At 34.9% G+C, this 26,129-nt stretch overlaps 2 protein-coding genes across 5 annotated transcripts in view; one reads left to right on the forward strand and one right to left on the reverse strand.

The window, feature by feature from the left end:
* Nucleotides 1–20,463, forward strand: part of LOC125062790 (WD repeat-containing protein 47) — a 60,784-nt gene extending 40,321 nt beyond the window's left edge. For all 3 annotated transcript variants that reach the window (XM_047668947.1, XM_047668948.1, XM_047668949.1), the window contains 4 exons: nucleotides 4,095–4,238; nucleotides 5,317–5,472; nucleotides 6,467–6,686; nucleotides 17,543–20,463. In XM_047668947.1, coding sequence (XP_047524903.1) covers nucleotides 4,095–4,238; nucleotides 5,317–5,472; nucleotides 6,467–6,686; nucleotides 17,543–17,688 — 666 coding nt within the window. In that variant the 3' untranslated portion in view covers nucleotides 17,689–20,463. The remainder of the gene's footprint in view (nucleotides 1–4,094; nucleotides 4,239–5,316; nucleotides 5,473–6,466; nucleotides 6,687–17,542) is intronic.
* Nucleotides 20,464–23,374: 2,911 nt separating this feature from the next.
* The window catches only part of LOC125062755, a 61,423-nt gene continuing 58,668 nt past the window's right edge, over nucleotides 23,375–26,129 (reverse strand). For both annotated transcript variants that reach the window (XM_047668873.1, XM_047668872.1), the window contains exon 10: nucleotides 23,375–23,997. In XM_047668873.1, the coding sequence (XP_047524829.1) occupies nucleotides 23,933–23,997 (65 nt within the window). In that variant the 3' untranslated portion in view covers nucleotides 23,375–23,932. The remainder of the gene's footprint in view (nucleotides 23,998–26,129) is intronic.

The following is a 26,129-nucleotide window of genomic DNA, read 5'->3' on the forward strand; positions in this document are numbered from 1 at the left end:
CCAATTCCTAAACGTAACTAAGAAGTAAGTTGTAAGACAAAGAGTTTGTTATGTATTATATTTTAATATTGTTCTGCTATAGGAAAGTATATAAATAGGTCATTTTTGTGGTCATCAATAATCTCCCTCGTGGCTAAATAGGTCACGCGTGATTTATTTTATACCTTGGGGTTTGGGAATTCACTTAATGACATATAGCGGAAAAATAGAAAAACACAAGTTTATTACATTTTCTATGAGTATTTAAATTCTGTAATGCATTAGTAAATATGTTTAAAAAATTATCTGGTTTATTTTTGAATGGATTCATCTTTATTGTTTTTAATTTTTTTGAAGTCTAAATAACTATGGGCACGCGAAGAATTTCTGAAGTTTGTTCAAAAAGTTAGGCGCCTCATTCTATAATGCCTAATTTTTTCTCGAGATAGAGAAAGTGACCTCCGGGCTATAAACCATGTGTAAACTTAGTCAAGTTTACTATAAAGCTAAAGTAATTAACCACTTAACGGTTTCTAAGTAGACGTAACAGTCTTTCGATATTGTGTTTAAATAAAAATCTAATGGCGCAAGAATCCTTCAAGGATTTTGGCATTAGATTACGTGTTTCTTTGACAAGTATAGGTTGCTATGCCTTAAACATTAAAAGCAAACAGAAAGAAAAATCCAATACACGCAATTTCGTACCTACGACTGCGAGATCGCCAGGCACACGCTATTCGCCCAATACTGAACTTAGTAAGTACTATTTTAATAAAATGCTTTAATAAAACAGTTGTGCTACTTTAGTAGGTATATACGTAAAATCAAATAGTTATCGTAAAAGAATAGTAACGTTAGGTTTTTGCATGTAATACATAAGACCTCTAAAAGTTTATTTGGAACCTCACGAACATGAATCATTCCAATGCATCGATGCAGTATCAAACTGTTATGAAAGTGGAATACATTACGAAAGGTATCGTGACAATACTAAACTATCTGTAAAGAAACTAAAAACATATAGTGCAAAGAACTCGTGTCTAAATCACCTAAAACAATTTACACTTGAAGATCTTAATGAGACTGACTTATTATTCATACATACGCCTTGAATTTTTGTATTATCTATACAACTAACAATATACTCGTAATGTCAATAAAAAAATTAAATGTACCTTTGATACCAGTGACATCATTTGGCCTTGTCAATGCATCATCCGATATTGAAAATAAATGTCAACTCTGAATTTTAGAATCAGTATGAAAAGCTCAATGAATCAAGCGTTGATTAAAGGTTTAGTTAAAAGGTAACCTTTTCGTGCTATCAAGACAACCCTATTTTAATTAGCATCTGTGTTTGAAAGTATATTTTAATCTTTAAAGTAAATTTACTGTTTATTGATGAATAAGTTGTGTATAAATTAGTTATAAATGTTTTGTTATGATTCGCCAAATGGAAAGCGATTATAAATATCGAATTTTTTCATAAAAAAAATATCTTTGGTTCGGAGGTTTACTTGTAGTATAAAATACTCAATTTACAATTCTAAATGTATAACAATGAATAAAATCAACGGTCTACTTTAGTGAAATATAATCTTAATAAAGAGATCAGAGAGAAATAGAGAGGGAGAAAGATGGAAATAGATCTTAATAATGACCGTATGTGTGCCTGTGTACTTGATGATTGATGATATTATGTTAGCGTCGTTTAAATAAATCGATTAGTGTTATGTTTTTGTAAATATAATTTCATTGGAGCAAAATGGTTCATAAATTGTAATGACATTGAATATTATTATCGAGATTTCGAAACAACTCTCGAACAAACATTCCACGCAATTCACTTAGTTCTAGTATCATTTTATTAGACCAATTTCAGTAATTGTAACGAATAGAATACGCAAAAGGATTCTGGCGTCGATCTTCTAGAAAATTTAATTTGAAATGTATCGTGTGACTATAGTGTTTTGAAAAAAATATGCCAAATGCCAATTTCATTTGGTTTGAAAGTTATGCAAACACATATTAACTATCGTTCAGTTTGCGTATATCCACTATTAATCATTTATGTAAGTGCTATTTTATCCGTGCGACCCAGTTTCTGTCTGAGCAAACCTGTGTGTAAAAGCTTGTAATATAAAAGCGTTATCTTTACGGTGATTTTATTGCGAATAAAATGGTAATATTGAAAGTAGGCAGGTTGTATACTTAAAATGAATTCAGTGACGGAAACATTGCTTGTTCCTCCAGAGCCTTCGTGAATTATTAAATCACTGGTGGGCCGTAGATATTGAACAAAATTTATTTATTATTTAGTCTGATGGTCTATTTTTCCTTAGTGAAAGAAACGGCATAACTTTTGTGTTGAAACTCATTATGAAGAAAATATTTACTTTTTCATTGAAATAATAAAACCTATTTATTATGCGAAGAGGAATGTTTCACCTGAAGTCAAAGTACAGTAATGTCTATATTTAAAACGAGGTAATTACTAACTTTGTCAATATCGCGTCATAAACAGTGCGTAATTTAAATTCCAACTTCACTGCCTCTGTTTATCTTGTATACTTACTTTTCACATACTGTGTTTAAAATACTTGATTTAGGAACAATACGCAATTCTATGAATGTGAAATTGTAGCAAATAAAGGTTATTTTACTGGATATTAAATCAAGTATGTAATATAAATGTCTTGTGAGACTGTCGATTAGAGGTTTCAAGGTTTCTTTTGTGGCAAACTCGGCAGGTCATTGTCTAAATATATGTATATTTGGAATAAAATATACAATAAAATAATTAAACCCCTATGTGAAACAAAACAAAGTTAGAAGGTTTTTAAATACAGAAGGCTCCTTTTAAGTAATGAATTTTAGCTAGGTTTAGGTTTAAAGACTTTATTTCTCAAAAAAGACAAAAAATGTCACTTACATGAGAATAATACTCTAGATAACATAACATTGTAGTCGTTCTTAAAATAATCACAATAAAATATAGCCGTACATGCAATAAATTTAAAAAATAAAAGTAAACAAAGAAATATGAATTAAAAGTAAGTAATAAGTAAGTAATAAGAAATGAATTTAAAAGTAATTTTGTTTAACATATTCACTTAGCTTCGATTTGAATGAATTGATAGAAGTAATATTTTTTATATCTGTGGGTAGTTTATTATACAGTTGTGCGCCTTCGTAGGTAAACATTTTTTTGCCGTAGTTCGTACGTACTTTAAGTAATGCAAGATAACTCGTTCGACGCATACGTTAGCGTTAGCTATTGATTGGAAGTTAGCAATTTGTAGCAATTACCATGATAGATGATATTTATTCGAGGCATCGACGTATTTAGATATTTACGGAGGATGGAGGATCACAAAATCGGAGTAAGGTTTGGTCAATAATTTCGCCTTGTCGTTATAATCATTAATTTACATCACTTTAACTGCAAATTTTGGACTTTTGGACTTGGACACAAGTCGACTTCTGTATCTTATACATGCCGGTTTCCACAAGAAGCCTATACTTCACTGTATGAACAGAGAGGTCGCGCATTTAGCCAGACTTATATTATGCTTTGAATAATGTTACCAAAAGAATATAATTCAGTTTTGCATATTTCAATGTTACGAAAAGAGAATGCAGATTTCATAAAAGGAGATATGGAATTGTCAAGATGCAATAGGAAAGTTTTCAAAGCTTTTTGCGGTTACGTTGAGCCTTAACGATATTATTTATTTGTCTGTAGAACATTTTGCTTAATGTATTAACTAATAAATGTATATACTAAACCTCTCAATCGGTTAATACTTATGCGTCAAAGAATATTTAATTCAAACGAAAATAAAACATATTTGAAACTCGTGTTTAATGCAATGCCATTTAAGACATAACATTATTTTGTTTTCTCACATCTGTCAAAGGACGTACGAAGTTTAAAAAGTTTTTGAGCTTTGTGATTTGTTCTTTCCGTTAGAAGACACTTCAAAGCGTTGATAATTTTGCGCCAATTTGTGCCCTCATAATGCTTTGTAGAAAAGTTATATAAATGCAATCATTTTGGGTGGTCGGTCATGTCGAAAACGATTTTTCTTATTAAATGATATGTTTTTTAACAGGTTGAACTAACCATGCACGATGGCACAGTTCGCGACGTCTGCTTCATAGAAGATACCTCGAACAAAGCCAGTCTTCTCGTGAGTGGAGGTGCCGGCGATTGTAAGATCTATGTCACCGACTGCGCTACAGGGAAACCATTCCAGGTACGTTTTTCATACGCGTTTTTGTTAAACTAGTCAAAATCAGTTCTCCACCGTATTATACTTTTAAAGGAATTGGCGCTTTATGTCGTGCTTTTAAACGAAACCATTCCTGTATAATTCGATTAACGAAATAGCAAATTTAACGAAGAATTTGAAGTAGGTACACGTAACATATAAACTGTGAACTATTCCTTGTATGCAAGCGCGTTATGGCATTCGAGACATTTCTTAGTTTGAAAGCTGTTAAAATTGTTTATTCTAGTATCATTATAGCATGAGCTAGCAGAGAGTTTGGTTAATCAAATTTGAAAAAGTTAGCGCCTGTGTTTATTTTCAATGCAAAAACACTCGGAGCAGATACACGTTTGAAATGATTCGTAATTAGCTTATTTGAATAAATCTTGGCAGCTTAATACAGCCTATAATTGAAAATTGCATAAAGTATTTATTGCATTATTCTAATAGCTATTGAATATTTCTCCCTTATCACCCTCGTCTTTGCAAGAGACGTGACCAAATATTATGATCTAATTGAAGCTTAATAAATCCAAAACAACGTAGATACAATACGACATAAAATTGTCTTATAATATAGTATTATAGTGTTCAGACCTGTCTTCCTTCAGCTGATATTGTTAAAATACGTAACATAGGCATATGGTATCTTATAGATATTGATGTCTTTTATAAAACTGCAGTACATCACTTTCAAAAGTCAAAAAGTAAAAAATCATGTAGGTAACACAATACGCGATATATTTATTTTCATTGGTATTTTTTTCACATCTTGGGTTACATTATCGAAGTGTTCATACAGATTTCTAACTTTTTTTAACATTCTATGTTCATCAGGGATGATGTAGAATTATAATGGTGAAAGCAATTTTTAAATTCGTTTAGTAGTTTTGAAGCCTATTCAATGCAAACAATCAAATCTTTCCTCTTTATAATATCGTCTAGAATAACAGAGACGCTTTCCTATTATATTCCGCATCTAAGTTTAGATTAAATATTTGCTTTTCTTAAATGCAACAAACGAAGTTCGGACCTAGTAAATAAACTATACTATTGTCTTTAGGCACTAAGTGGTCATTCGGGACATGTACTCTCTCTGTATAACTGGGGAGGAGCGATGTTCGTATCAGGCAGTCAGGATAAAACTGTCAGATTCTGGGATCTACGTACAGGTGGCTGTGTCAACGTAATATCACCACCGATGGGACACCCTGGCAAAGTATGTATACTTTTTTTTATTAAATGTTTTCCAGATAATTCCCCGACTATGTAGTCGTCGGAGGTGTTAAAAAGCTTACATAAATGGCAACCCGAATGTTTACTTTTTATTACTATATTATTAAAGTATGTATACTAGTAAATAATTGTTTACTCATTTCGCTTACCAAATAAACAAAAACTTTTTTATCTGTCTTATGTGTGGTGCGGTGGGAAGGACCTGCCAAATATAAGCAAATTACGACGCCGACCAATTCTTACAATTATTATTAAATCAAAAATAAACAAATGAACGCTGTTTATGATTGAGAAGCAACTTTTCGACAGTTTCCAATACATTCTCGATACAATTAAGTTATGAGCGGAAAATTTGGCGCTTTCCATAGGTGTAGTTTGTAAGCGCAAAGGGATGCGCAAATTTTCTGTATAAACAATGTTATTAGTATTCTAGAATGTTTATTCGTGTTAAACATCAATAGCTATTTTTATTATTGTCTGTTGTTATTTACAGAGCTTAGCCGTGTTTACTAACAACAAATACTGATGAATAACAGAAGCATAACGTCTGTTGTTTATTTATATAATAAGTGTACATTTTGTTTAATAATTAAAAACTGCACAACTTCAGTTGGTTGTCACAGTCTTTGGCATAGTTTTTGAATACATATTGAACACGCAAAGAACTAGGTTTTGTCACCGACACGTGATTACTTTTACCTTCTTTGAATTCATTCATGTTCAAAGCGATGGCCTAGCGTGAGTTTGGCATATTAGGAAACATTGGTTTAATATATGTTTGACGCGATGTTTTGCACTTTAGTGTTAAAAACTTTGTTCAATGTGTCTCACACACAGGTCTCAACTCGTAGCGTTACGCGTACGCAATGTACGATTTCTAAACAGATGCGTTTCCATTATACGTTCGATGTTTAAACATTTGACAATGACAAACCCCTTAATAATATATCTTGATATAAACGATTTTTACTTGCCAGGGTTCTGCTGTAGCATCACTAGCAGTGGATCCGAGTGGCAGGCTCCTAGTATGCGGTCACGACGATGGCTCGTGCGCATTGCACGACGTACGTGGCTCGCGTTCTCTACAACGTTTCACGCCTCACTCGAGTGATGTCAGAAGTGTACGTTTTTCACCTGGAGCGTATTATCTCCTCACTGCGGGATATGATGGCCGAGTTGTGCTTACAGACTTACAGGGTGAGTAGTTAATCTTTTTTAGTCTATGATATGGTTTAGAGCGCTATTCTTTACTCGTACACGATGTCTTTTTAAGGCTATATCCACAGCATTTCAGATTATTTTTTATGATATAAACTTCAAAATTTGGGCTTAGGTTTCAACATTTTACAAACACAATCACTTTAATCAAAAATGGGCCCAACTCACTTCAGTGGACCCATATTATAATGGAGTGACAACTATAATACACTGAAAAATACAAAAATTTTAAGAATTAAAATAATAAATAAATTATTGAAGAGAATAAACAAAAATCAATTTGCAAACACTAACTATTATAGTACATAAAATACGAGACAAAGCAACTAAATTTATCCCCGAACTCCACGTTGAATATTTATTTAATATTTATCTAACGTGTATGATAACGACATGAGAATTTAAGAATTCTTTCTTAATTGGATTAAGAGCAGTGTTTGCCTTGTGGCTTCAGCGTGCGACTCTCATACCTGAGGTCGTAGGTTCGATCCCCGGCTGTGCGCCAATGGACTTTCTTTCTATATGCGCATTTAACATTTGCTCGAACGGTGAAGGAAAACATCGTGAGCAAACCGGCTTGCCATAGACCCAAAAAGTCAACGGCGTGCGTCAGGCACAGAAGGCTGATTACTTGCCTATTAGATTATCAAATGATCATGAAACAGATTCAGAAATCTGAGGCCAAGACCTAAAGTGGTTGTAGCGCCACTGATTATTTTTTTCTTAATTGGATTATACATATCAAGAGTTTAATAATCATAAAAGCTATTATTTTCGATGATTTCTGTAGAATTATCGTTGCTGTGTTGACTATTATCATGTAGAATATTTCGTTTGTGCAACTGTTAAGATACTAAGTAAGCAGTGATGCTAATAAAATAATGCACCTTGTCGCTTGTCCTTTACTATTTGGTTAGATTTGATTTTGTGCTGGTAATGTATTACTACTATTGTTGTGAACGATACTGCAATTGTTCTGTTTAATACAATTGTACATTATTTTTATTTGTGAATTATCTACGCTATATTATTTTTCATTTCTTTACTGCATTCGTCTTTGGTTTATTGATTGAATTGATAATGAATTTCTTGCTTAAAGTTTTCAATGCTACACACGTTATACTAAATTTCTCAATAATATGCGTCAACACGCAAATCATCGTATGCAAATATCGTTTTGTACCCAATCAATCTCCAATCCATCAATGTAATTTATGGCGTGTCAATTGGTGAGAAATCAAATTGTGGCTTTGAGTAAATGTAGCTGTCGGGCTCTAGACAATTAATGTTTAAATTGTCTGATATTGTTCACGCCATCCAGTTACCTTTAGTCCTCTCTGGTCACAGTTTCTATCCTTACCGCACCCATTCCCTAAACACCACTCATTCTCTTTTGCGGTATTAAAGTGTAGAAGGAGGGGACTGCATTCTACATGCTCCCGCGCCGCAGTGAAGATTCACCCGCCGCCGCGAGGTCACGCGTGTGCTTTCGCTTGCGCTTACGCTTCATCCGCTTATTGTTCATATAGTTTTATTTGTGGTCTTCTCTCACGAAGACGGGTGAAGAGACGGAGGACTTTAGGTGAGTGGTGTTTCCATTATTTTTACGCCGCATTCCACTTGCCCCTCGGCCTACTTCTCTTTGTCTTCGCCGCTACATTATTTTTGTTCCTTTCGAGCCGCGATATAGTATTTTAGTTTATTTCAATTCGCGATATATATATATATATCGTAGTTAATATGGAGACTCGTAAAGCAACATTAGAGAAACAAGGTGCTAACAGTTCGCTTGAAATTGAACGAGCCGTGTTAATAGCAAAACGCGACAATCTATTTTCACGATTACAAGATTTATATGATAGGTCTAAGAAAACATCGGATGAAAGAGACATAAATTATTTTTATCGGGAATGATTTCGATTGACAACATTCGGGATAAATTTTCAGAAACTGTAAATAAAATAAATATAATCGAATTAACAATTAATCCCCTATACACTGTTAATTTTGAATGCATGAATGCATTTGAAGATATGTAGGTACTGTCACTCTAAGTACATGTTTGAAAAACTCAACAAATCAGTGGTAGGTAGCAATGGTTTATCCGATTCAAACACCCAACGCAGATCGTTTCGTTTGCCGAAGTTAGACTTGATGATGTTTAATGGTGATGTCATTAAGTGGCCAATATTTCACGAATCTTTTACACGAAAACCCTGACCTTACAGACCTTTCAGTTTGCGCAGGTATCATTCCAAATGCCGAAAATTATTCTTTAATTTGGCAAACGCTTATAAACAAATACCATGACAAACGAAGTTTGGGTTCAGCCTATATGCAAAAGATTCTAGACTTCAAACCGCTTACCACCGCTTCACATAAAAATTTACAATTGTTTCTTGACAATTACTGCACCGCATTATCAAGTTTAGAATCATTACAATTTGAAAAATTTAACTGATTTTATTTTACTATATTTATCATGTAAGAAATTAGATTCTAGTACGATTCGTTCCTTCGAATTACATAATATGAATAACCCAACAATACCTAGTTATAAAGATTTAATTGCATTCGTACGCGAACATAATAGGATAGCTCAACATCTGGATCCTACTCGCACATTTGATAACAAACCGGTTTCGTCGCGTGCGTTCGTTTCGCTTACAGAGAAGCAGTCTTCTTGCTCATTTTGTAAACGCACGCACGATCATTTTAATTTATATAAATGCAATTCATTTAAAGAATTGTCTATCGAGGATAAATATACTTTTATCAAAAACAATAAAGGATGTTTTAACTGTTTAAGTTTATCGCATATGTTAAATAAATGTAAGTCTGCATGGAATTGTCGTCATTGCCGCATGAGACATCATTCAACGCTGTGTCGTAATGCGACGGTTTCTCAAGAAAACATTCACCCTAATAACTTGAATCGCATGAGCAATGCAACTGCGCAGGTTGCTGTGCCTCCCGCTAATAACACACCTTATTTACCTACACGCAGCGACAATCAGCCGATTAATAACTCAAATATTTCGCTTTGGGGGTTTAAAGGGTAAAAAACGGTTTATCTCGATTTCCGGCAAAACTAAAAGTCCTATCGAAGAAAGTTAAATGGCAAAGTTGTAGGTAATAAAAAAATCTAAAACTTTTGTATTCACACATTTTTCTCATAACCTCAAAATTAATGTGAAAAATTCAAAAAACCAACTTTTTGGTTTTTTATTTCTATCTTTTACAAAAATTTATTTTTTTAAACGAAATTTGGTGAAAACTTACCTTATTATGTCCCAAATATACTGTAATTTATTTGATTAAAAATATTTATTTTACAGTATAATTGTAAATTTTTATGTGAAGCGGTGGTAAGCGGTTTGAAGTCTAGTCTAGAATCTTTTGGATATAGGCTGAACCCAAACTTCGTTTGTCATGGTATTTGGTTATAAGCGTTTGCCAAATTAAAGAATAATTTTCGGCATTTGGAATGATACCTGCGCAAACTGAAAGGGCCGAATCAGACAATTTACTAATTAAATATTGAATGCGTTCATGATCTGTAAGGTCAGGGTTTTCGTGTAAAAGATTCGTGAAATATTGGCCACTTAATGACATCACCATTAAACATCATCAAGTCTAACTTCGGCAAACGAAACGATCTGCGTTGGGTGTTTGAATCGGATAAACCATTGCTACCTACCACTGATTTGTTGAGTTTTTCAAACATGTACTTAGAGTGACAGTACCTACATATCTTCAAATGCATTCATGCATTCAAAATTAACAGTGTATAGGGGATTAATTGTTAATTCGATTATATTTATTTTATTTACAGTTTCTGAAAATTTATCCAAATGTTGTCAATCGAAATCATTCCCGATAAAAAATAATTTATGTCTCTTTCATCCGATGTTTTCTTAGACCTATCATATAAATCTTGTAATCGTGAAAATAGATTGTCGCGTTTTGCTATTAACACGGCTCGTTCAATTTTAAGCGAACTGTTAGCACCTTGTTTCTCTAATGTTGCTTTACGAGTCTCCATATTAACTACGATATATATATATATCGCGAATTGAAATAAACTAAAATACTATATCGCGGCTCGAAAGGAACAAAAATAATGTAGCGGCGAAGACAAAGAGAAGTAGGCCGAGGGGCAAGTGGAATGCGGCGTAAAAATAATGGAAACACCACTCACCTAAGTCCTCCGTCTCTTCACCCGTCTTCGTGAGAGAAGACCACAAATAAAACTATATGAACAATAAGCGGATGAAGCGTAAGCGCAAGCGAAAGCAGACGCGTGACCTCGCGGCGGCGGGTGAATCTTCTCTGCTGTTTTGTTGGCTGTGATGCGTTTGTTGGCGAGGTCTTTACTCTGTTTGTCAAGTACTGTACGTGTTGGTTTTGCTGCTGCGGGCTTAGCGGGAGCAGCGGCAGGCACTCGCGGGGCGGGGCGGGGCGAGCGGCGGGTGCGGCTTTTGGAGCTGGTTTGGCCGCTGGTTTCACGTCACCGTTCGTCAACGGCTTTTTCTCGGGTGCCTTGGGCTTGGGCGCCGCGACAGTGGTCTTTGCTGCGGTGGTAGTTTTGGTGACAGTTCTCGCCGAAATGGGCGCTGGTCTGGTGATGGGTGCGGGCGGTTTAGGAGCGGGTGCGGCGGGTTTAGCCGTAGCGGGTTTTGCGGCCGGAGCTCGAGGAGCTGCATTAAGGGGTTTGGGAGCCGCACTCGGGGGTTTAATAGCCGCACTCGAGGGTTTGGGAGCGGCCGAGGTCGTTTTTGCGGCGGTGGGCAGTTTAGGCGCGGGTGCCTTAGTCGCCGGTCGAGCCGCAGCAAGATGAGGTGCGGTTTTAGCGGCGGCCGGGGCGAGCGGTTTGGCGGCTTTCGTCGGGGAAGAGGCCTTGGGGGAAGGTTTGGCGGAGGCGGTGGTGGGGACCTTCGGCGCCGTCGCTCGCGGAGTCGTGGACGAAGTCGGTCGCTTCGTCGCCGAGGCGGGCGACTTAGCGGGAGTTTTGGGGGCGGTTTTCGGCCGAGCGGTGGGGGTGAGAGAAGGTTTCTTGACAGCGGTTTTAGACGAAGTTACGGCAGCGGTGGCCACAGCGGCGACGGCGACGGCTCTGGCTAATGCTGTAGCGGCCAACGGGTCGAGTGGGGCGGCGAACAACATTATTTTCTGTAATATCATTTCTATCATCAAATCTTAATATATCATTGTTAGGTTCCATGTCATTGTTTGTGAGTGAAAATAAATTGTTGTGTTGGTCTGGATGAACGTTTTCTTTATCTTCTACATGTTGGCAATCTCCATTTTGTTCTGTGTCTTCATCGTCACTATCTGGTAGTAGTTGTACTGAATTAAGATCCACTTGCGATTCCAGTTCGGAGAATCTTTCACATGTGTCATCATCTTTCTCCTGGTAAAAGCTCATGCTCATGGGATCTCTTTCCTTATTTTTAAGCCTTTCAAAAAGATCATTATTGCCTTCTATGCTGAAAGGATTGGTTTCATTCTGTGTTTGAAATACTTGTATATTGCAGAAGTCTGTAGTATCCTTTTGTATCCTTTCAAAATCTTGGATAAGACTTGAATCCTTTATTTTTTCAGACGCGAGTCCATTAAATTCAAAACTGTCCATATCACATTTCGTATTCCCATTTAGATGTGCAGTAACACCTTCAATTGAAATATTATGGTGACCATTCAACTGATCACAATTATCCAAGTCTTGTAACTCTGCTGGTCTTCCACCGGCTTCAGTCTCAAACTGCTTGACATCAGGAACTATAATGTCCTCCATCGGTAAAGGCTTACGTGGAGACTCAGCCAGCAAGACAACAGAACCAGCCACTCCACCCGGGACAAACACCGGAGCATCAGGGTTTAGAGGTGAACTATTCATGTCTACAGAACTATTCTCCCACGAAGAATTATCTTGACAAGGAGTCTCTGATCGGGGTGCCTCGTCTGCTTCTTCACAAGGATTCTGTTCCGATTCTCCTTCGCCTTTGAAGTAATTCCACTCGTCCTCAGAGTCTTCACCACTCTCAGCTACATTATCCACCAAATTGCCGTCAGTTTGGCTCGCTTCCACAGCATGAGCAGGCGGAGTGGGCGGTGCTGGGTTCCTCATCTCTACATCTCCATCATCAGCGTCCACATCGACTGCCGTTTCGGGTCCCAAATCCTCGCTGTCGCTATCTGAGACGCCGTTGTCTTCGCCACCAGCGGCCTCAGCCACTGCATTGACTTTGTCGTCGACATCGAACGGGCGCAGTGGTGGGCTCACCACCGCGTTGTCCAGCCAAAGCTCCATGGGCGGGCAGTTCTGGGCGGCAATATCTCGGGGGTCCTTCAGGAAGACTACGATTATGGAGATATTAGCCTCCGAGCCTTCCCTCTTCGCTTGAAGTATCAGACGCTTTGTCACTGCTTTCAAGTCATATGCAAGCAACGGGGTTCAATCGCCGCTGGCTGGTGCTAGTAAAATTGCAAATGCACTAGGATCGCGTATCGGACCGCGGTGGCCGCTCGCAGAGGCGGTGTCTCGGGGACCGCTCATTGAACCTTTGTTCACAAACACGAAATCCGTACGTATATATAAATTCGTCTCCGACGATATTCTAAATATATATATCTATTTATCTCACTACAATTGATAAATCAATGATGATACAACCCCATGTAGGTCTTGCATCTGTTTCTTTAATATATTTTTCTATAGGTGGTCAGTTATAGCTTTATAAATTTCGATTTTGTGTGTGTGTACCTTAATCATCGTATAGATTTGATGATCATTCTTATTCAGTAGCCATTAGTGCCCAGCGGGGATTAAAACCCAGACCTCAAGACCTCATATTTGAGAGTCAGATAGAGACACCACTACTCCAAAACTAATCATAAGTAATAAAACATCTATTACAAATATATTATTTCTTACCTAAACAGACATACAACTGATTATAATATTGTAACTAGTTCTTTAGACCTCCCTTTAAGCAAAACTTATGCTTGTGATGGCACATAGTAGTCATTAATTTGGTAAAATAGCAATTTGTACCAACAATTTTATAAAGATTGTTGATGCAACTACATGTTGTACATTTCGTTAATCAAAATGAAAAAGAGTTAAAAGAGTTAAAAGCTTAGAGTTGTAAACAGAAAAGCTTTCGTAAGTTAAAAATTTTACTCTTTACTTTTTTACTTGATTTTTTTTTAAATTGATGATGATTAATTTAAATTTCTTCACACACACACTTTACTCACACACCCATAAGCATTTATGTTGCTAGTTGTAATATTTAGCTAGTTTTATATTGTTTATTTTATTTGGTCGATACTTTAGTGTAGTCATCGCTTTGTATAGTTTCTATCCGCGATGTAAGGCTGGTGACATGTTACCACAGGACCTCTATAGTCCTATTATAGGCCCATCATTTGCAGCATATAAACATGTCAATTGCAATATGAAGTGGCAAATAATGGATATACTTTTAGGTTGTAATATGACGAGGGAATTAATTAACATTTCAACTAATTCGGTTATTTACTATATTGGAGCGTTCGAGTATTACGTCACGCAATTTTTGGAGATTATTTACTCCCCCCCCCTCATGTAACGCGCCGTAACGTTTTTCTGTACCCAATAGTAAAACGTTTCGTGACCATCCAGTGACTCTTTATGCCTAAAAGTTACAATTGGTGTAAAGTACTGAAAATCGAAAATAATGTTAACAATAACGCGTAATTCAATCCCCGCCCCGCATCGTAACGTTTTACACAAGCAAATTCGTTACGTGAACGCTCCCTAGTGACTCGCGCAAATTTTATAATCACTTCTCAATTATAAACTGTATTCACACAAATAATTTACCACCTGTCGTGTAAACGAAGCGTACAGCGACTTGATCGCAAATTTGAATCTCTTTCAATTACTTTACGATATCTTTATTGTCTTAGTTCGACAAATTCAAAGCAAATCCATTGCGAAGATTTACGTGTTGAATAGGATATTTTCTTCCACTCGATTTCATTTACATTAAGCTTTATTTATTCTATACTTAATATCGACTAGGTACTTTTTAGTTTGTCTAATAATGTTATTATGTTAGTACTTTATTGTTATTGAAAAGAAAATATTGGAATTTTTCGTAGCATGTGAATATTTTTATATCTCAAACGTAAACGATATTGCTGACGACGATGCTATTTCTTTACTGAACAATTTAAATACTAAAATCCTTTTTCAATTTTGTTTTTACAAAATTTAATTTCGCGAGATCCATAGACAGCACTTTCTTTGGTCCATAAAATGCATAACTATATTACCAAAAACAATATTACAGATATTAATGTTGACTTATTCAATTACAAAATCAATATATAAATTAAAAAAACACAATGGATCTAATACAATAAAAAAAATATATTTACAATTATAAAGAAGTAGTATAATTAAGTCTGGATTGAATGGATAATAGATGTATTTTATCGTTCTGAAACATGCTATAAAATTCAGTCAGCTGTATAGGGCTAGTTTAAATGATCAGCTATATTCATCAGATCTTGGCTACAAAATTTATATTACTCGAAACCAGTGAAACTGGACCTAAATGTATTGGTTAGAGATAAATTCAGTTATATCCCTGGTAAGGAAATCAATCTTGCCTGATCCGTTCGGTTAACAATATTATAGATGAACGTCGTTCTTGGCTAAGATTTCATGAGGTAGAGGCTAAAGGGTCGTGTTCGTTTTTCGGTCTGGGTGCATATTATAATTACAGCAATTTGGTCGGTCGGTTTCACATGATAGGTACGCCACTTTTCGGTTAAGACATATATGTGTAGGAGAGCAGCAAAATCCTGGACGTTTCATATGCCTGGGCTCCTGAAATAGGATGCTTGATCACCGCTTGGAGAGGCTTAGGCCAGGTACACACGGCATTGTCCTGTACGTTTTTTGCAGTATACGTCTTAATGAATAAATAGTGGCACATGTATTGTACATAGACCCATTCACACGGCGTATGTACTGCAAAATATCGTACACCGTTTATACGTTCAAACAAATACTCAACGGACTTGTCGAGCAAATCTAATGAATTTTAACGTAAATTCGGTTTAAAGTGGCACATAATATAGCTCTGTCTCGTTCTCGCTTACTGTGACAACTGTGTGAAGACTGCGGCTATTCGTATTTTACACGAATGAAAATCTACCGTGTGAACACCCGGGTGGAAGTACGTTAAAAAACGAATACAAAGAAAACGTGCAGGACAATGCCGTGTGACCCCAGTCTTAGGGAATGATTTAACCTCGAAACTTAGCTCTTACCTCTTGTATGTAAAAAATGCACTGGACTGTTGTCGTTTGATTTTTGAATTGTTTTCGGATTTAGAATCCTCGTACTGCGAACTGAAACTTTTTTCATATGACTTTAAAAAGTCTTATTTATAGACGCCGCAATTTTAAATGTAAACTTTTATTGAAGAAATTTTTGAATAATTGTATTTTGGTGCAAGTTTAATTAACATTTATGGTTATAGAGGTGACTGCCCAATTTAACTGTGCTCGTGTCTAGAGCGTATTATGTATGAAAATATACACTTGAGTAAATGATACGCCTTAGTGAGGCTTAGAAGGGGTACTTTAGCAAATAGCTTGATATTCGTTGTATTAGGTTTTATAGACGTTTGACCTTGTCGTTACAATTAGCTATTTAAAATTCTCCTAATAATAATAAAAACTTTATGACAAAAGGGTTGTGACAGAATTCATATATCGCTAGTCCCCAAACCCCCTAGTGTTACTAGCCCGTACCCGTTGCTCGTGGGTCCGTCCTGTCTCGGTGTTTGTAATTAAACTCCTCCTTAAATGAATCTACTGATTTTCTTGAAATTTTTTGTGTATATCGGTTAGGTTTGCGAATCGGATATTTAGTTTCCATCCCCGTAAATGGTTAGGGTGGTCCACTCCTAAGTTTTGATTTTTTTATGATACAGCATACAAAATACATACAACCCTTAATCTTCACCCCTCTACGATCAACCCCTATTTTTTATTATAGTAGATAGATATGTTTAGTGAACTAAAAAAATGTTTCCTAGAAACATGGCAAAATAAAGTTTGCCGGTCAGCTAGTTTTTATATTAAAGTTGAATTAGATTCGAGAATTATTATTAGTTATAAGTGTTATTATGTAGTATATAAATACTTTTTAGTTCGAAACATTATTTTTACGGCTGGAGACTACTTTCAAAGTGTATCTGATTCTGCACTTTTATAATATATTGCGTATTTTGATAAAATAACTGTTAGTAATTAGCACTTTCTATTTTATAAAAGAGACATTGTACGATTTACAACCGTACAGGTATTTGCAATGTAAATGACACCATGCAATATGATTTGCTTGTGTGTTCATTTACATTATATCTTATTGTATTCACTAAAGTTAGTCGGCATTCAGACCTCGTACCGGGCGCGACTCTTATCCCAATCTCATCTCACCCCACTAGTTAAGTCTACTACTGTTACTTAAACTATTTATATTCTTGGGTTAAGTGGTACCTAAGTATTGATTGCGATCAGCCTGATTCCTACGTTTGATTGTTGACATACAATAGTTAAATATCAAATATATCAATAATTATTAATCAAATTTTTCCATCAAACTAAAATACTTGTTGCTGATCCAGTTCCTCAAGATGGGACACACAATAAATCTCACAACACACAGTGCAACCCAAGCCGCTGTAAAGAGTCGCCTCGATGTATTATATAATATTTTTGTAATTTTAGTAAATAGTATGAAGTATTATTGGTAATTTTCTCCGCAGGTGATCTGACCTGCGCGCTGTCGAGCGTCCCCATAGCGCGCCATCCGGATAAGGTGATATCAGCAAGATGGCACCCTGACGACTTCTCATTCCTCTCGACGTCTGCCGATAAGACTGCAGTACTATGGACTATACCACCCATATAAAGCTCGGTAACGAAACGGCCAATTTCTATAATGTAAATTTTATAAGTCCCGACACGTAACTTCGGAAGATGGCGAATAAACTTCGCGTAGTACCACATCTTTACAAATAATTCTCCGGGAACTATATAGTCTAGTGGAACAAATTTTAAATTTTAACACATACAATTGACGTTTTATTAACTCAGAACGGGTGAAAAATTATTATAATGTAATTAAAAAGTGACTATCGAAATTGGCTAGTTAATAAAATGATTCTGTTTGAAATGTTTACAGTATTTATCACGATTATTTAAATTTTATATCACATTAATGTCAATATTTGCGATTTTAGTAACATACATTTTCATTCTCATAGTAAAATGTTTAAGTATTTTAACATTAAGTTTAATTTAATGATGCTTTAATTACGGCCTGTTGTGATTTATGATGAATGATTTTATCGATCTGTGTGCACAAATAAGTCGCAAAGACTCTTTAGTTAAGTTTATGTTATTAACTTATTCACTTTGAATTAAGATAATTTTTGGTTTAACCCTACTAAGCCCTGAAGTCTTAATTCATTTGAGGACATCGTGTTGTTGGGATGCAACTTACTCCCAAAACTAAATATATTTTACTCGAATTGGACGCATTTTAGCCGTCGTATTAAATATGCTTGCTTTAATATCGTTAAATTATGTTTTATTTTATGTAATGCCTAATAATTTTAAGATTATGTGTATACGAGATAGGTATTTTTCGTGATCAATTAAAAAATGTCTAATAAAGCGTTTTGATTAATTTGTCATGGGAATTCAATTGGGTTAATTTATGTGTGTAGTGATAAACGTAACGGCTCAAAAAAGATATTTTAACGTTTAATTTATGTATTATTTTTGACCGAACATTAGTTTTAAGATTTTAAAGTCATCATTTCATTCTAATGTGATCGCTTATAGACTCATCCTTGAAAACTAAATCACATTACACTGTTTTAAATAAGGGTATCTCTTTTCCTCACAGCGTAATCGCAATCAATTAGGAGGAGACGAATAGGTGCGCAGTTAAAACAGAGCAATCGGGTGATTTAGATTTTATGGCAGCGAACTCATTGAAATATAACGAACAAACATGTATGTGCTTTTATTAAACATATTAAAAGCTGTTTCTGCTTTGTGAATATTTGTAGCTATTGACTGACTATTATGACAATGATTTTTATATTTAAATATCTTATTAGTTCAGTTACCACAGCGTTGTAACATTCTTTATACAAACTTTTAACACATGTTATATGATATTTTAACGAACTTATAATAAGCGGAAATTTGTTAGTGGACAAACTAAATAGATTGAAAGCAGTCTCTAATGTACGGCTTTTTTCAACTGTTTGTTTCAAACTTATATTCGCTTTCTTAACCTAAAGGCAGTACGATGTCTTTTCATGTAAAATGTTAATAAATATTATTAGCACGGTTAGTTAGGTTGTTTGTTAGATTTTAGAAGTTAACAGAATGCCAAAACAGAAATTGTTTCCCAACATCACACCCACATTCGTTATGCTTTTTACTCAACTTTTAAGCAAGTCTAGCAAGGGATAATTTCATCAATAAGATTTGGGAAGAAATCCGCGAAATGACGATGAAAATTTATTGAAAAAGAAAAGTTTTTCCCTAATCTTTAATTGTATTTGCTATTAGAACACTTTTGTCCAGATTATTACTACATCACTTGTCGAACATACGAAAACTATAGCGTATATAAATGACGATATCCTAAATATCTGTCGAAAAAACGACTTTATTATGATGAAGCAAGACCGGCAGATATATTTCTAATAGGTGACTAATCAATTAGCTTGTCGGCTTCAGCCGTTTAATTAAAGACTTCTTTCGATATTGGCAAATGAAATTAACCTCTAATTATAACGCGTTTAGACTGATTTTTTATACAGCTAATACGCCACTTCAAAGTACCCAAAGGCTATCCGTGGCCGTGGCCGTGGTTCTATCCATGGCCCTCTGACAAAGCTCCAGGATTTTTCTATGGGTGAGTGCCCATAATTCACATTCATAGTAACTGGAAGGACGCAAGTGTTGAACGCTTTTGTTTTAACGTCATGCGTATATCAATAGACCTACTATTATTCTGTTAATTTCTTTAGTGTTGTTCGAAGGAAATGTCCCAGTTTGTAGTCTGTTAATAGTTTTATTTGTCCATGTTGAGAGGGTCCTGCTTTCATGCTTTATAGCTTTATGTGAGTCTAAATGTTGATTAACCAGGCCAAAATGGAGAAGAGAAGGCGTTTATATTTCGCGACCTTGCCTTTTGGGGTTGTTAAAGCAAAAAGCCACTAGACCTCTCCGATAAGCTTTCTTGGCCTCGGAGGTAAATGTAACATAGAAACCCTGGCTTGCAACATATGACGAGCACTGCTTATAAGACGGCGGCTTTCAGAGCGAGTTTTAGGTACAGTGAAACAACATTTTGGAGCAACGTCCCTCCGCTCGGAATTCTGAATATGCTTACTTTTAAAGTCAAGTATAAATATTATTTATTTCGGCTGCTGGTGGAAGGGAGAGGTCACGTTATGTACCCTGTGATTGTTTTGTTTTTCCTTCTTGTACTTAAACAAAATTATATCGTCTAAGAATGTTTGGTTTTACACCGTGTCTAGGCTAGATCATCTCAGATCTGTTTACGGAAGATGCTCTCTAGAATGCGCAATCCCCGACAGTGGATCTCCTTGTTCAAAGACTGAAAATTTAATCTTGTTCTCGAGACTTAAAAGGGGTCTTAAAGGGGGACTTAAAGGGGGGGGGGGGGGGGGTTGAAGCCTTATTATTACACCATAACTAGCTGTTGGACGCTTTGTCCTTATTCCTCATTAATTATGTATTTAGCCTTATAGTACGTTTGTGAGTAGGATAACAAAACATAAGAGAGCCGAAATGCTTTCATTTACGTCAATTGCTGTCTCGCGAGGAAATACCTAATGGAAAGTTGCCGAGTTTGAGTTATACGCCATAGTTTTCGATTATTCGAGAAATGCTAATTGAAAATACCACGTTGTATATGATGCTTTAACAATGTTTGAACCAAATTTGTCACAGCTGAGGCTTTTAATGTAAGTAATTTACTGGGTGGTTAAATTTTGTAATAAATTTTCATTACTAAGACTATATTATGCGCAAATGTTAAAATCTATGTAATTTGATAATGGTGCTACTTCTGATATTACTAAGTCTCTTTCTGTATTTTTTTTACGATCTGATGCAAAGAGATTTAGTTTTTAAAGGGCTAATTGAGAAGTTTTTAGAAAAAACTATTTAGATATTACTTAAAAAAATGGTTGCAGATTAATATGGTTTTTTTAAAGTTTTTGACAGACAGATAGCACCATTTTCATAAAAAACCTGTACATATGTATCAAGGCTTCAATATATAATCGTTTTACTGGATGTTTTAAACCAGCGCCGGTATTCTGTAACTAATCCCCGCTTGTTGCATATTCGCGCTACGAATATGAAGAGTATGTAAATTGCATACAAATTGGAAGTTGCATAGTACCAGTGCAGCTTATTAAGCTTTGTACTAAATATATGCGCTTAAATTGTATGGATTATTTATTAATGTAATCTTAAAGATTGTTATATTCATAATTGTAACGCAATTTAATTGTGAAAGCTATGCACAAATTGTTAAAACGAATACTAAACCTCGAAAATTATAGAAATTTGACATTATGGTATATATTTTATGTATTTTGTTATTCCATTACTGTATGTTTAGCGATTAACATAGTACAGTATATTTGTTAAACCGAATTTCACTAACGTGAATTGTATCCCCTATAGTAAGATTATAATCCCTTATTTACAATTTATTGTTTTATTTCTTCAACCTTAACTGCGAGTAGGCTAGACCAGTCTTTTAAATATAAAAAACACAGTGGCGGTACAACCTTTATAGGTCTGGACCTCAGATTTCTGAATCTGTTTCATGATAATTTTTCAATTTAATAGGCATGTAGGTGATCAGCTTCCTGTGCCTGACACAAGCCGTTGACTTTTTGGGTCTAAACATGTCGGTTTGCTCACGATGTTTTACTTCACCGTTTAAGCAAATGTTAAATGCGCACATAGAAATAAAGTCCATTACCTACGACCTCAGGGATTAGAGTCACACGCTGAAGCCACTAGGCCAACACTACTCTACTTTTTAAACATTAGCTTTGTAATAAACAGTCTCAAACTTCCTTTTGTCTCATAAAATACATAAAAATACGATTCCTACTTTGAAATCTATAGAAAAATCAAGGAGTTTATAATTTGCGTTAGATGGGCAATGATTTAAAAAGTTACCTGATAAGAATTTAATGCCAGAGAAAATCAAAATTTATATCTTATTCTGATTCAGCAAGCTTCTAAAATATATGATATAATTCGAGTAATTAATGTAAAGGCACTCCAAACATGAGTTATGTTTAATGTAATTAATTCGCGTTTGTCAATTAAAGAAGTTTTATTAATACTCGTGTAGCAATGATGAGGTTTAAATGTCGTCATAGTCGTAGAGACGGTTCTGAAAAATAGTAAACTTTACAGGGCAGCCATTTCAAAATAATATAATCATGTTAGTTTTTGCCATAACTATTTTAATTCATATTCTGTTATTATAAAAATTGGAATACAAGCAAACAAAAAAAGGGTTTGTTTTGATACAAAATAAAAATATGTAATAACATAACTTACACACTTTTCTAGAATCACATGTTCCTATCAAAGCCGTTATTTTACCGACTGATTAATTTGAAATTTAAAACACATGGATTTTTTTTAGTATTGCCGTAATATTTAGTCTTGTCCAAATATGATACAATGTGGATTTTGTTTTTAAAATCTGACATTGTTGTATCATGACGATGTATTTAAGAAATTTGTTGAGAACTATAGAGTACAAATTTAACATAAGCAACGGAAAGAATATCTTAGAGAGTTATGTTCCCTCCCAGAACCTCTACTCTGTAAATCTAATACACCGATAAAGTTTATTAAATCATAGATATTCCATGTTGTCGAATGGCGATCGGCAATGGTGGCGTTCGCTAGTTTCAGAGACTAAAGCTGACTTTGGGTCTCTACGCCAGCGGTCATACGCATAATGGATAAAAAATGCGCCCATCAACATTATCATAAAGATCTCGTTAGTTCTTAAGTTCATTAATGTGATGAACATTAAAAAAAACAATGTTTAATATTAAAACTTTCATCACCGTCCATAATCTATCTGTCCATATGTTAAGTGATAGGACTTCTTATTTTAATACACTAAGTATTACCAGTAGATTAAACATATCTATTGCCTAATGTATGTATCGATTATTATCATTTCCTGTCTCTTATATGTTATATTTATATATTTTCCTACTCTCATAGCTATTATTTGATGTAACAAAAAGCAAGGAGACTCACTTAAGTTACTCTATATATATTGTGTATTGCGAAAATATATGATACTTTATCACGAACTATTTTAATGAGGAAACTGTTGTCTTGTGCGGAAATTGATTTCCATCTTGGATAAGGAAATTATTTTGCTATAAGTACAGGTAAGATTAAACTTTAAAGAATTTGTAAGCTATTTAATGAAACACACAATTTATTTGAAATTGTATTTACAAGAACTATAAACTATATTACGTATATATACAAAATAAGAACACTCATTAAAATATCCTGAGGTGTTAATGTAAAACAAAAGACGAAACCAGATCACGTTTCTCTCGATTGTGATTGGCCAAACGACTGCATAGTGAATATGATTGAAATGTATATATATATATATATACCAATAACTAAGCGTGTACCCATTGTTTCATCTTACGATTTACATTGTAACCCGCCTAACTACTCAATACCTGTTTATGGCGCCTGCGTTTGTTGATGCCCTATGTTATATATGTGCTTAAAATATTTGAGTAACTTCATCTACAATTTTATTCACATTCAGAATAATAGAAACGTGGTATAAGGTAATTTGCACTTAAAGCATTACATTAGTAACTCCTAGTAGACTGTCTAGTTTTAAATGGGTACAAAACGGCCAGTGAAACGTTAGATTACGGTTAGTATTCACTGGTTATTGTTTACAATGATGTGTCTTGAATTTCGGGCGTAGCGGGCGGTACTCCGGCGGCGGACATCTTGCGACGCTCATTTCGGGCGCGCGAAACTGGCCGGTAGTACTGCTCGCTTCGACGTCGTCAGCGTTCCGGTGGTGGTGCTTCCGTCTCCAGCTCCATCCACAACGAGCTGATCACGCGTGACGCTGTTGATAAGGTTTATTTAATAACAGCGAAAACGATGCTCTTTAAACACCGACTAGTCATTAATTCGACTTAATATGAACATTACGCTTCTGTAAGAAAAATTAATGTCTCATTACTATCATATATCAAACATATTTCTGTCTTTGTTTTAATGATCACTTTTGATCTTTTCTGTGCCTAAACGAATCATTTTTCTCCCAATCCAATAGCTACGTAGATTAAATCAACTAAACGATTGGTTACCAGCCACATATGTCATATAGCATGTTAAAAAGAAACAAAAATATCGAACGAAAGTTTGAACATTGTAACTGTTTTAAGCAAAGTTACAACTTCGTTTTAAGCCAGTTGTTACAACGTAACCGAGTCCACTACTCGTTATTTATTTACGCAAATTGATATATAAGTTTTTAAAGCAGTTATTTTTTTTTTTAAGACAATTCACACCAATTGACCTAGTCCCATGCTAAGCTGGTGAAGCTTGTGTTATGGGTACTAGGCAACGGATATACATACATATTATAGATAGATAGACATATAAATACATATTTAAACACCCAAGACCTAAACACACAACACCAAATGCTCATCACATCGATGTTCGTCTCAGCCGGGGATCGAACCCGGGACCCATGGATTCGCAGTCAGGAGTACTAACCACTAGATCAATGAGTCGTTAGTTATAAATAAACAAAATGGTACGTTCGCTTCATATTTAAAGCCAAGTGTTAATGTTATCCCAGCTTCAACTTTGATGTAAGGTCCACCTGTTGTACATCTTACCTTGTAAGGTTCTATAATCAAGAAAAAAAAATATAATCTCTATATATAAAATTCTCGTGTTTGTTCCCATACTCCTCCAAAACTTATGAAATTGTTGTTCAGTAAGTCTGAGAATCAGCTACTATCTATCTTTTAAACCCCTAAATGTTAAAGGTCCGGCCCAAAACTTTTGTTTTATTTTATAGATTTTTTTGTTTTGATTTTTTTATGATACAAAAATACAACCCCTAATTTTCACCCCTCAAAGATCAACCCCTATTTTTTAATATTGTAGATAGTTATTTTTATTGAACTAAAAAATGTTTCCTAAAAATAATATACATGTCAAAACAAACGTTTGCCGGGTTAGCTAGTAATATTATATAATTACAATTTTATAATAACAATGAAAATTCCCCTCAACCACAGATGACAAGTTTAGATTTTCTCTTGCTTATAAATGGGATGTTTAAACGTCGTTGGTTGAACGTGCAATTCTTAAAAACATGTTATGCGTTAGAACTCTGGCAGGAATTTGTTTGGCGAAGGAAATTATCGTGAGGAGTGGTCTCCTACGACCGATCGAAAACGTGCGTCAGACCAAGGCTACTTGCCCATGAAGCAAAATGATTAATGAAATAGATGGAAAATCTAAAGCCAAAAGTGTTGTTACAAGTAGTTCATAAGGGATGTTTGTGATACTTAAAATATTTTTAAAGGCTGTCAATGTTTGCCTGGTAGTGCAAATGTCATTAGGTGGTTAATCGCTTAATATCAAGTTTTCCGTCTACGTTTGCCGTCTATACTGAACATTTATTGTTTATCATATCTTTAATTATTATTAAAGCTTTATTGATCAATCCATACAACAATTGGTTAGTTATATACGTAATAAGAACATTAATAACAATTCTCTACTAAAAAACCTTAAAATATAATAAATAAAATATTATTAAAAGGAGTCCCTTTAGGCAGGATTCCGAAGATACTGGCAGCGTTCCCTCTATGAAAAGCTAGACTAATTTTTTATCATATGTAAAACTAACATTATAACTTTCAATGTTAAGTATATCTATTATTAACAAGACTGGACTAGCGGTAAATTGTTAGCGAAAAGCTAGGAAAATCTCTGTACAATTCAAGCTCAATATTAGTTCTTAACATTCAAGTTCAATTATTCTTGTGAAACAAAGGCATTGTTATTGAATGGCAATCGAAATACAGCCTTATTTAATGCACGTGTAAAGGCATTTTTGCACAACTACTGCTAAAGGTATCAAGAAAACAGATCTTAAAAGCAACGTACATTTATGTGTGATGTAAAAGTTAGGACCTTTGCATTTTGTCTCCTATTCTAATTATTAACGTT

The sequence above is a fragment of the Pieris napi genome, chromosome Z (genome assembly GCF_905475465.1).
Source record: "Pieris napi chromosome Z, ilPieNapi1.2, whole genome shotgun sequence".
Classification (NCBI taxonomy): domain Eukaryota; kingdom Metazoa; phylum Arthropoda; class Insecta; order Lepidoptera; family Pieridae; genus Pieris; species Pieris napi.